The sequence below is a fragment of the Molothrus aeneus genome, chromosome 1 (genome assembly GCF_037042795.1).
Source record: "Molothrus aeneus isolate 106 chromosome 1, BPBGC_Maene_1.0, whole genome shotgun sequence".
Lineage (NCBI taxonomy): Eukaryota > Metazoa > Chordata > Aves > Passeriformes > Icteridae > Molothrus > Molothrus aeneus.
The window spans coordinates 94,579,951-94,592,388 of NC_089646.1; the positions used below are offsets into that span (position 1 = coordinate 94,579,951).

The 12,438-nt window shown below is 39.0% G+C and overlaps 1 protein-coding gene across 1 annotated transcript in view; it reads right to left on the bottom strand.

The window, feature by feature from the left end:
- Nucleotides 1-463: 463 nt before the first annotated feature.
- ZNF407 (zinc finger protein 407) overlaps nucleotides 464-12,438 on the bottom strand; it is a 335,191-nt gene continuing 323,216 nt past the window's right edge. The window contains exon 9 of the mRNA XM_066561081.1: nucleotides 464-2,961. Coding sequence (XP_066417178.1) covers nucleotides 1,610-2,961 — 1,352 coding nt within the window. The 3' untranslated portion in view covers nucleotides 464-1,609. The remainder of the gene's footprint in view (nucleotides 2,962-12,438) is intronic.

The following is a 12,438-nucleotide window of genomic DNA, read 5'->3' on the forward strand; positions in this document are numbered from 1 at the left end:
TGGGGGTTTGACAAAGACACAACCTCAACTCTTGGAAAATAACAAAATTTGAAAAATAATAATAATAAGAGATGAAGAGGCAGCAGGATCTCATAGCCCCAGAATGAAGCACCTTTTCTCAGCAGCCCTATGAGAAAATACATTTTTAAACAGTTGCTTCAGGAAGGAACTATTGTTTTACCCCACCCCAACTTTCTTACAGTTGATAATTTTAAGATATTAAACATGATAGGAAACCCAGTTATCTCTAGAGTCAGCATGGCTTATACCCTAAACACTTACACAATTATATTAAGCATGCATGAGGCACACTTCAGAAATTAGATTCTTTTATCTTTATCTATCTAGCAAGCTAGAGAAAGGAGAAGAGAAAAGAGAAAATGCACAGACATAACAGATAGCATTCGTTTGCTCCTGCTGAATGCCAGTTCTGTTTATTGTTTAATATTAAAAATCATGATGCTTCATTTTAATGCTAACATTTTATTTGAAAGACAAAAAAAAAAAATCCCCAAACCTTGCCAGTTTATATTTTACAATTTTTCTAAAGAAACAGAAGCAGTTTTATCATGAAACAAATCTTTTCAACATGAACTTGCATTGAACAATTGCAGTATATCCACAAGTAAATAACTGACATTCTGGACTAAGCAAGAAATACAAGGTCACCTTTTTTTTCCCCTACTTGTTAATGTCAATGTCAGAATTTTCTTTAAAAATCCTCCTAACATTTGAGACGTAGCTCACAAAATGAACTGCAAAATGGTATTTATATGAAGCACTAGTTATAAGAAAATCAAAATACTGACAGTGACAATACTTTTTTCAAAAAATGCACATTTCTTATGTAGGACTCTCATCTAAAATTAAGTGGAAGTTACAGGCATCAAGTTCTTCTTCCCAAATATGTATAATCAAGGATTTTCTGAAGTGTAGCTTTTCTGAGCTCTTCTTTAGGGAAAGTCTTATGTGTTACCATGAAAGAGTAAAGTACTATGAAAACTTTCATTTTAGATGCAAAAAAAAAAATCCGTATTTTGATGACATATTTTTAGCCAAGCATGTTTTAAAGTAAGATTTTAGAAAGCAAAATGTCACCTGTTCTACTTTAAAATGAAGAAGGGCACCCAATATCATATGTATGCTTACCTGTTCACCTTGTTATTGTGGGGTTTGTATTTTTTTGCATATTTATCTGTTCGCAAAATGTACATATAAGTGCAATTATTTTACTCCTGTGATTATGTTATACAAAAATGACAGAAGGCAGGGAATTACCCTGAGATAAAACAACATTAAGACAAAAACATCAACAAAGAAAGCACTGAACAGAACAATTTCTACTTTGGGCAGGAGGCTTTTTATCCTGTTTTGTACCCTAGTAAGCTTGTTGTATAATAATCACATATAATAGTTCTTAGAGCTATTGTAACAAAATTGTATTATCCTCTTCAGTGAACTCCTCCTATTAGCAGGACATGTATTTGTTACCTGGTTGGGAGGAAGTTCTACTGAGAAGGCTTTACAGAAAGCGTTCCAGGAATACAGTGCCTCCATGATTCTGGTAATATCCAGCTCTGCTCTGCACCCAGCCTACGAGTGAAGCTCTTCACGCTTCCTGTACTTTGTTATAATCTCTCTGGCCCTGAATTACCTGTGAGCCACCCTCTGTATAAATGACCATGCTTGTTAACTGTTCTCTTGCTCTATCAGGGGCTACAGCTTCTGCTTTTATAGCAGTACCAGTCTGCAGAATATCTTGGGACCCAGCTGTCTCTATCACAGCGTGTGAGTACACACCAGGCTCATCCTGCATGTCTGGTGGCAATTCTGTGACAATGTAGTGTGTTGCACCTTCAGAGAAGTCACCATCAGATCCCTGAGCCATGGCTTGAGCTAATTCTTCACTGACAATGATCTGGGATATTTGCCCATCCGACTGCACTAAATCCATGTGTTCGCTCTGCACACTGAGTGTGTGGCTACCAGCTTCCTGCATTATTATCTGAGAACCTTCTCCAGCTACCATATGCACAGTCCCCTCCTCATTTACAATGACCTGGGTGACACCTTCTTTCATGAGCTGGTCGGCCGCAGCTGTGTCACACACAGCAAACTGCAACACTCCTTGCACCACGTTCTTGAAGGCAGCCTGAGCTCTCTCCTGAGACGCAATTATAGCCGATGGGTGCATGACCCGTGTCACTACTTCCATAGGTTTGGTATCTTCCTGAGTCTCCTGAACTTCATGGAACATTTGTATTTCTTGTCCCTCTGCATCGCTGGGAATGCTGGGCATCTCTGGGTTCGGCATTTGCAAGAAGTCTTTGTGACCAGACCTGCATCTGTCAAGGAGTTCAGATTTATTTTCTGCTTCACCCAGCTCAGTCACGGCACAAAGCAGGGCATCTAATGCTGAGGAGGACTCCGGAGGATGGACTGTAGCCTCAGAAGCATCTAAAACTTCCTGACGCATTATCTGCTGCAGCACTGTGCTGCTGGAGTCAGGAACTGCGTCGATTTGAACGGCCTCCTCCATGTCAGCTCCCGCTCCCTCAACCACCACCACCTGTGTGGCACCATCTGCCAACTGCTCCGTCAGGATCTGCTCAGGAACCACACTGCTCACGTGGGAGCCGTTCTGGTTTGTGGCTATCACTTGCCCGTCCTCCGTGATGTGCACCACCCTGGCCATCTGCCCCGCCATCGCCAGGGTCTGCAGGGTGGCTGCTGCCGTCTCTTCCACCGAAGCATCGATGGCGAAGTCGCCGTCGTAACCTTGAATAATAATGAACTGCTGAACTTCCTCAGGGGAGTGGGGCTGTCTCCTGCTGCCCTGAAAGGCCTTCTCCTTCACGGGAGAAACCTCTCCCAGTGGTGCCGCAGTAAAAGGGCTCGTGGTTTCCACAAAGGTTGCTCCTTGCCCCTTCAGTCGGCACTCATAGGACTTGGACACAATGCCTGCAAGACAAAATATGCTGTTAATAGGGTATCATGGCAAGTATCAGTTCATTACTTTAACAAATTGTAGCTTAAATGGAAAAAAATTCCCTGACAATTTTTAGATTTCATTGACAGAAAACATAGATAAAATGAGCAAATGAACAAAACCAATTTGCATGTTTTCCAAATAACATATTTACAGGTTGAAATAATTGCTGAGTGTAACAATGCTGCAGCTTATTAACAATTTAAATTTGATTTCAAAAATATTCTGTATTAAAAAAAGCCCAGATAAATGCAGTATACAGTTAAAAGCCATGTCTTTTACAGAAGAACCTATTGGTGATACTTTGGTACTTCAGTAATGAATTCTTGGATTGTATATTACATCAAACATAACTTGGTGTGAGAAACGGTGGCTGATTTTCTTAATACCCTGCTATTGATGGTGAGGTCATTGCCATGCTGTCATTTTGATGTCATTGTCTCCCCTTTCCTTTTCCACCCAGCATCTTCTCCAGCTCATGTGATTGACTTAGTCACTCACCCAGTTACCTGGTAAAAACACTTGGTAGTTTTCTTACCCTAAGTAGGATATTCTATAAAATCTAACCCAGAGACCCCCCAATTAAATATCTTAATTATTTCTGCACTGAATCAATTAACAAACTATAATACTTGTAACCTCCATATTCCAGCTGCTTGCTGTGCCACCCAGTTTGGTTTTGTGTCATTGAAGATTTCCTTCTCAATTCTCACCACTAACAACAAAGCTTCAGCAAGGCAAATGGTGCCTAAGGCTGTACAAATTCAAGGCCATCACTCTCCAAGCATGGCCTACATATTTGTGGGAAGACATAAAGGAGACGACCTTGTGGCCAGCTTTGTGGATGTCCACAGGAGGACAGCTTTATCCCTCCCTGTCTTCCCATGGCAGTGCCTGGGTGCTTCCAGAAGCACCCAGGAAGCTCCTCCATGTGCTGGGAGCAAGGTGTGGGAGACAACCAGTGCACACAGAGAGAAGAGTGGGTGCTGAACATTGCAAACAAGGTGAGGGTCTAATGGCAGATGGGCCTTGGGAAGGCTGATTTAGTCCATGCTGCTGAAACTACCCATATCCACACTCCAGTTTAAATTCACCTACACAAACTGAAATCACATCTCTGGAATAACAGATGTAGCTTCTTACCACTGACACAAATAGATATGCCATGGCTTGCTTGGCATAAAAGCAGGCAAGAAAAAAAAGCAACACTTAAAGTGAAATTTCAGACTAGCACTGTACTTTCCAAGCCAGTTCTAGTGAACAATGTGCTTCATTGAACTCAAGAGACCAAGAAAATTATACTAAAGCTGGTCTAAGGGGGCTCTTTCATTTCAAAGCATAGACTTGTCAGACCCTGATCCCACAGAGAATTAAAATGGGCTCTAAAAAACAGACTCATTTGCTTAAAGGTAAAGTTCACATGTAGAAGCTGATTTACTCCAAGACTGAATATTTGGCGCCTTGCAGACTCTAGCAACTTGCTATATTAAGGTGCATATCAGGCTAAAATTCCAAAATAACATCAATAATTAAAAGACTGAGGTCTTATACTAGTATCTATCTATCTATCTATCTATCTATCTATCTATCTATCTATCTATCTATCTATCTATCTATCCATCCATCCATCCATCCATCCTTTTTTCAATTACAGAGCTTCTGGCAGAGAACTGTACTGTGAAGCACAAAGAAGTAATTTTGTCAAGCTGAAAGGCTGCAAATCACCTTCACAAGTCTAAACTGATGCCATACAACTTCCTTATTCCCAGTTTGCAAGGCAGGTTTTTTCTTTTCTTTGGAATAGAAAATTAACAATTTAAACCATTAGAGTGTTTACAGGTGATGCTGCATAAAAAACTGGCCCATGCAATTGAAGTACACTTTGTCAGGTATAAGCACGAAGTAAGCTTACTGCGGTATACAACTGGTTCTTATTTCCACTTTTCCTGTGCTCTCTGTAGGCACTGACATTCACATGACCCCCAAAAAACCAGAAAAGTAGGAAGGGGAAATCAACATAAAATGACAATTATCCTCCACATTTTGTAATAGAGTATAAGTAATTAATTCTCTCAGGAATCTTGCTTTGTTGACAAGATAAAAGAGGAGCCTGGCAATGATGTGGCACAAAATCAAAATAACTCCACAAATCATGCATTTTCCACTGGATTTCAAAATCAAAATAACTCTACAGTGATAATTTTCACATGCACATACACTAAAATCATGACATCTTTCTCCAAAGATCATAATAATTTATGTACAGGACACAGCATCAGTGTATTGAGGAGAAGCTCTGGTCTGGGGAAGGGAAAGAAAAAGGAAATTCACCCTGTTTTCATCTCCTGAAATAAATGCCATGCCTGTGAATCTATGCAACTCCAGTCTTTACTGTGCAATTGAATGGGAAGTCTCCTGGGTGAAGAGCTATCCGGTGAATTCCTCGCAGCACTGATAATTATGCCACTCTGACTGCTTACTTAATCTATTTGAATCCAGAGGTGAGTTAAGCCACTTCCTGACCATTAAAGTAAACTACATGGGTAAATACTGCTGTCACTAAGGGGTGTGATGAAGCTTAACTACACCAACATCTTAACCTCAGCTCAGTGCAACCCCAGCTATTCCATCACAGTTCATAAATGCGATTGCAGGTCCATCTTTTGATTCAGCAATTTAATAACTTCGAGTGCTGTCAGTACTGCTTTGAAAAATGGCTCCTATAAAATGTAACAGCCTCAATCAGATTGTAAAAGATTCACCCACTGAAGATTCTTCCATTTCAACTATAATGAATTAATGTTGAGCTGTGTAGAAGTTCAAGTGTCATTTAAACTAATGTGAATCTACTGTAACTTTAAATTTTAACTGGACTATGACCAAGAATTTACTGGGAACATCAACATCAATTTTAGTGATTTTTCATGGTAAATATGAATTGCAGATTTTACTGGTTTTCTTTTGTTTCAACAGTGAAAAGGCAAGTAGGGAAGATATTTAGAAAACAACAGATTTTGAGGCTTAGCTGCTATTCTTATAATGAAGCACTGGAATCCAACACAACATTTGTAGGAATTTTTATGTATTTAAGGAAGGTGTCACATTATTGGACAGTATGTAGCAACAAACCATGTTGTCCCAGTAAACCCAGCCTGCCTCTTTCCCCCTCTTAACAGTTAAAGAGAAGGGGTAAGTGTTGGCTGACAGGGCAAACATAAGCTGCAATACAAGCCCACATTAATATTGGGAAAAGTGGACTTGTTGCTGATTGTATGTCATTGCAAATTAAAAAGATACACAAATAGGCATTAAAATGACAAAATATAATTATACAAGAGCTCATATTCAGACAATTTGTAAGGAGGTGTTTCATATCTAGGGGTGCAATGATCAGAGAATTGGTTTCTTTCCAAGAAGTCTGTCATTTCAGACGAGCCATTATTTATCAGTTGGAGTCCTGAGCGACTGTTAGTTTTTTATTTGAAAATGTCAGGACATTTTAGACATTAAATCCATATTCACAGGTTATTTTAATTCTCTGAGACCACAAACTCCTGAAATAGGGCTAAAAGAAATGCTTTGATGTTTAATGTGTGTCTGGGAAACTAGAAATAGGGCTTAGTACCTTTTCCCCTCTCTCCTACTCAATACCTGACTTCCTTTTGTGTGTCTGTTTTATTCCTTTGTTACTGTCATCATTTGTTCCCTGCAGAATAAATACCTTATTCTTTTGTTAAGCTTACATTTAATTAAAATGTACAGGATTTGTGCAGTAAACTCGAATGAAACAAATAAAACAAGGGCCCCCTCTCTTGAAGGCATGCGTTGTGAATGAAAAATGTCATTACAGACTAAAAAATTTTGCAGTAAACAGGGCCTACAGAGAGAAGTTTCCCCCGTAATGACATCCATAAAATACACAAATGGCACTTTTAGTACCATCCTGAATATGGCATTTTCTGTGCTCTACACACAATCTAAATGGTTTGATCATAGAGCATAATACTCCATTGGGTTTATAGAACAATCAATGTTCCATAAAATGATGTATTTATCCAATAGTAGGCTCAGCAGTTACTGGTGTATGACATTGTAGGACACTGGCTTTGTACTGTTCAGCAGCACACATGCTGGCTGTAAAACTTATCTAACACTACTTCAACAACTTCATCTCATCTGTGTCAAGTAATTTGTTGAAGCCTCAGCTTGGTTTAAAAAAACTTGTAATAAAAATTCATAGAATTTTCAGGAGAATGAAAGCTGATGACAATAGAAAGGTCACATTGTGGCGCCACTCGTGGGGTCGGGGGTCAGCTGCAGTTCTAAAACAGAAAGTAGATTTCATGCATCGTGTAGCAGATAAAGATGGCATTAAGGAGACTTGTCTCAGAAAGAAACGCGCAACGCGTGAGGAAAGCCTGGGCTAATATTATATGTAAAGCACCACCTTGCTCTCAGCCAGCAGCCTCTTTAGAATTCTAATCCTTCCCCAAAACTTGCAGCAAGCGGCTGTGTGTGGTGAGGCTGGGCTGAGGACATCCTTCACAAGGAGCACCTTTAGGACAAAGCAGTAAGTCATAAATGAAATAATCTATTATGACGACGGAAATGAACTGCATTTACACAGCTAGCTTAAAACAGCTATTTTTCCTTTTCTGTAAAAGTTCTAGGAGGTCTGATTTATAGTACCCTATTCAGCAACACTTAATTTTTCATACTTTGGTCATTAGGTATATTATTTATTGACACAAACAAACATTTCGTATCTGACAAAATGCAACGAATATTAAATAATGTGAGTGCAAAGAAACATCTTTTCCTTCAATTAAATGCAACCTGTAAGGAATTTAAAAGATTTTTAAAAATCACCTTATGTCCAACATCACTTGAACAAGCTAGTGATTTTCTTATTTTAGAAGTTACATGGCAGCAATACAATATTTTGAATGGTACAGTAAGTCCACTTTTCCAATTCATAAAGTAATATAACTTATGCCTTGATCAAGTTACAAGTTTCTGCTATGTTTTCATTCAATTGTTTTTGTAATGATCTACCTCTACTTCAATTAATTAAGTACAGTCTAAGAACTGTGGCATAATTTGGGATTTCCCTGATTTTCAGAGGCCATAATAATAAGATGCATTTTTCAGATGTCTGTTCCTAGACATCTACAATAGTACAAACTATTCTTTATCATTTGCAAGGCTTTTATGTGCAAGCAATGTACGGGTCAGCATTTTTTAAACCAGCTAGTTAAGCTACTAAATAAGAGATTGTGAAGGCTCATTCATGTCTTCTGCTGAAGGAAAGAAAATATGATAGGTCAAACTGAGAAGTGAAATAAATCAGCAACCCAAAATGGCCCTGTTACAGCTATTATGTCCACAAAGGCAGCAAATATTTGTAAAGCAATACAAATAAGTATACCTACAGGGGACTTTACCATCTCCCTAAAAGACATAAAAAAATTCCACCATTGACACAAATTACGTAAATCTCAACAGAAACCAATACAACAAGGCTTTATTCCCCTCCTCCTTTCAATATATTATTACTGAAAAAAAGCCCAACCAAAAAAAATCCCAAATAATGTTCATAGTTTATTTTATACTTAAAAATCCAGTAATGTCATGTTTCAATGTTGAAACTCAAAACAGCCTTAGCTTCTAGTTTTGTCCTTATCCATTCAATCATGTTTGGAAACTTCAAGGTCTTCTAGGAAGTGCTTAAATAAAGGATGAAGTTTTAACATTTCAGGTATCTTAAAAAGCAGCAGATGTCCTTTAGCTTTCAAAAATGTGAAAGAAAGTACTCTTGTAATATTTTTTCTTTTGAAAAACAGACTGAAATTTCCTGCTTGCTATTTTTACCTTCCACACCTCACAGAACTATGTCAACGGCCACAAAAAGACACAAAAGAAAAAGACAACCACCAAATTAAATACCCAAGCTGTTCAGTTAGGGTGTTTAGGCAGTTTGTTTGGTTTGGTTTGGTTTAGTTGCCCTTCAGTGTCTAATTAACCTTCGGGAAAAGGCCTTCTCTAGGAAAAATTTCAGTTTCTCATGTCCTGCACTCAAGGTCAAAAATGAATGTTACAGAGCCCAGTGTTACAGATGGAAAGCAAATAAAAAATATATATACCAAAATTCCCACTGATCATGGCAAACATGTACAGTGTTAACATGCAGAATTTACAGCTGCCTAACCTGCAGAGTAACTGGTTTACTTGCAAACCACTTTTCTCTTTACCTGTTCGCCACCATGCAGGCTGCTCCTCTCAACTCTGATGTGTGAGCAAAAGCCTCTCTGTGGCATATGCAGCAATTACCTACACGGGCAAGCAGCATCAGGAATGTATCTGGAGTATTTCAGCTATGTCTTACAGTGCAATTTAGCAGCTTGAGATGAGGATAGCCAGTCTGGACATTTCTTGGCAGTCCAGCTTCAAAGACTACTCTGGCCCTCAGTTTGGGAACAACTGACATTGATGATACTCGGATGCAGTCTTTCTGTTTTATCCCCTGCAGTGCAAATGGAGAGTGCATTTTTAGCACTTCTAAATCAGAATCCCAATTTCAAGGAGTTCTGGTTGCGCTTGGTCAAACCAGAGATTTCTGCTTCCTAGGCAGACAGAACACATAATGTAATATGAAAAATAATACCCTAATATGAGAAAAATCAGGGGGAAAAGCCCCCCAAGCTCTCCTCATAGGGAAAATGATCTGGATTTCTGAAATAGGTCTAGTCCCAAGCACTAATGGCTTTGTCAAAAAAAAGGGGAAATTGTTATCTCAGCAGAAGTTTTTGTTTTCCAAGAATATATACATTCAGATCTTGGTTTTATAAACATTTATTTATCAAGCGTAGTGCTTACTGCCATAGTTAGCCTCAATAGTCTCAAAGGGACTCAACATGGTTGCTTGCATTATGCATTGTGTTTGCATAATCAGGCCCCTGGGATTAACAATTCTGAAAATGGCTGGCCTTCCCTAACGTTTGATGTACATATATGAAAAAAAGAGAACAGACACTTGTAAGGGATACCCAAAATAAAACATCATGCTATTAAATGATCAAGCAGAAATTATATTCTTCCGCATACCTATCAACTATGAGTATCATGATTCTCTGTATTTATCTATTCTGATTTATGCACCCTTTCAGTAAAAAGAAGCACCTGTTCTTTGCTTGAGGGCACATCTCAGCCCATTTAAAAAGCATAGCAGTTTTTAGGAGGAATGCTTGGGAGTAACTACAAATAGTAAGTTTCCCTAGTTCTTTTTGTTAGTTAAGACAGCAGAAACTACCATTTCAAATGTGATAGTCATATCTGTATTTCATTTATAAATTCAACTACGCTACAGCTATATTCATATCTTTCCAGAGTAAATTATGGGAAATAACCATTTGTCTTCATTGTAGACACTTTTGCATGTATAGTAAAAAACAAACCTCTATTCAATAACTGCACAGAGGCACCATTAAAATCAAATTTACAGTAAACAGAACCTGCAGCTGGGGTAAAACACTAACTGTTAGTATTTTAATTATCAGTGAAGCTTTCGGAGGTCTAACATCTGCTCATAGCCAAATGACAGCAGCTGCTTGTGTACACTTAAAACAACATGAATTTCTTCTATAAATATTAAAATGAATTGTATGTCGTGTGTTCATTGCGGCTATATTCCTATTAAGCTGTTTAAGTATATAGGGTATTCTGAACTTCTTTCTTGTGGCAAATTCATAAAGGGCTGACCTCCTCAAAAGAATGAGAGGCAAAGGCAGCAAAAATTCTTGAGTCTGTAAATTGAAAATGTTTAGAGACAGTACTGGAGGTCACCCTCTGCCAAGACACTGCTGGTAAATGCTAACAAAACATCAGCGTTAAGTTCTGATCATTGTGCACTACAGTAACTTCAAGGACAAGACTGCCCAGCATGCAAAGGAGGAGCATGTCAGGAGTCTAAGGATGGCTTATATCAAAAGCTAATGCTCATCTACTAAGTGAAGCAATTAATACATTATCTTGGAAAAAAATACTCTGTTTCAATGTCCAAAACATTGGAGGAGATGAACGTGCTCTCTTTTGTGGACTTCACCAAAAGCATACTGGAATGATTCCTGATTAGCATGAATAGAAGCAATAAACTGCCATGAGGAAGGAACTATACTGGCTCAATATGAGATTTTGCTAAAAAAGGCAAGCTTCATAACTTAATTTTGCAGCTTTTTACCTAGGCACTGACATATAGTTGATATTTTCCTTTTAGTCTCTCACCAGCTTGGGAATACAGAAAAGAAAACTGGAGGAGGGACACACATTTAGTTAAGCTGTAGAGTCTGGCAGAGTGTGAGGAAGAGAGCATTACAACCAGTTTCAGAAGAAAACAAGGGAAAAGGCTTTTATAGTTTTCACTTTACAGGTTTTCAGCGGAGAAATGTCTGCTTCTTTGCTTTTACAACATCAAGTGTAACGCCAGTGGCAAATAATGTTTATGTATTTTCACAATAGACCTACAGCTCGAAAGGAGCACTACAATAATTTAGTCTGAAAGCTGTAGGTCATGCCAAACTGTGTTTTGGAGGAAACCCCAACACGATTAGACGCTTCAGCCTCATATGTGCAACCACAACACAGGATCAGCCCCGAGTACAGCTGTCTCCACAGAGGTACCTGGCTTAAGATGAAGGTGAATTAATTGTGAAGGCAGTTCCCAAACTTCTGACATCAGATTTCCCATCCCAAAAGTCAGTCTCAGTGCAAGATGACAACATATGAGGAGGAAGGAGCCCTATGGCTCGTGATAGGTGGGACAGTTCCAATGCAAAGGGCTTCCCCTTTGCTGCTCCTCACTCCTCCTGAGGCACTTGACAGCATCAAGGCTTACCATGTCCAAAGTGATGAGTGTCAGAAAACATGCTGATTTTTCACCTCAGAGTGTCATAGGCCTGGCAGTAATGCTGGGACTACTTAGGAAGCATGAAGCAGGGGTACTTGCTGGTTCTGGGAGGTTGGATAGATGGGTATATAGAGGCTGGAGAGATGGGTAAGTTTTAAGCCACTTTCAAGGGTCAAGTTCATTACAAAGTCTTCTTTTCATGATTCACCTCTGGTGAAGGATGGAAGCAGGATGTTTCCAAAATATCTTCAAAGGAAGAGCTGTTCGCGTAATTGACCCTTCTGCTGACAGAAATATCTTTTCAGTGCTACTGATAGAGTAGCACTTAAATGAACTGTCTTCCACTTCCAGTGCTAGAAAGCACAAGGCAGGACATAGGTAAAGCAAGACAGAAGGTACCAAAGCTGGTATTTCTGGGCTGTTACTGAACACTGTTGATGCAGGAACTGCAAGATGGTCTATGTGCCTGGGCTGCACGGGAAATGCAAAGTAAATTGTTGAACTGCAGCTTTCCCAAAGGGCTCAGAACTTCCTTACCATGTTGCTT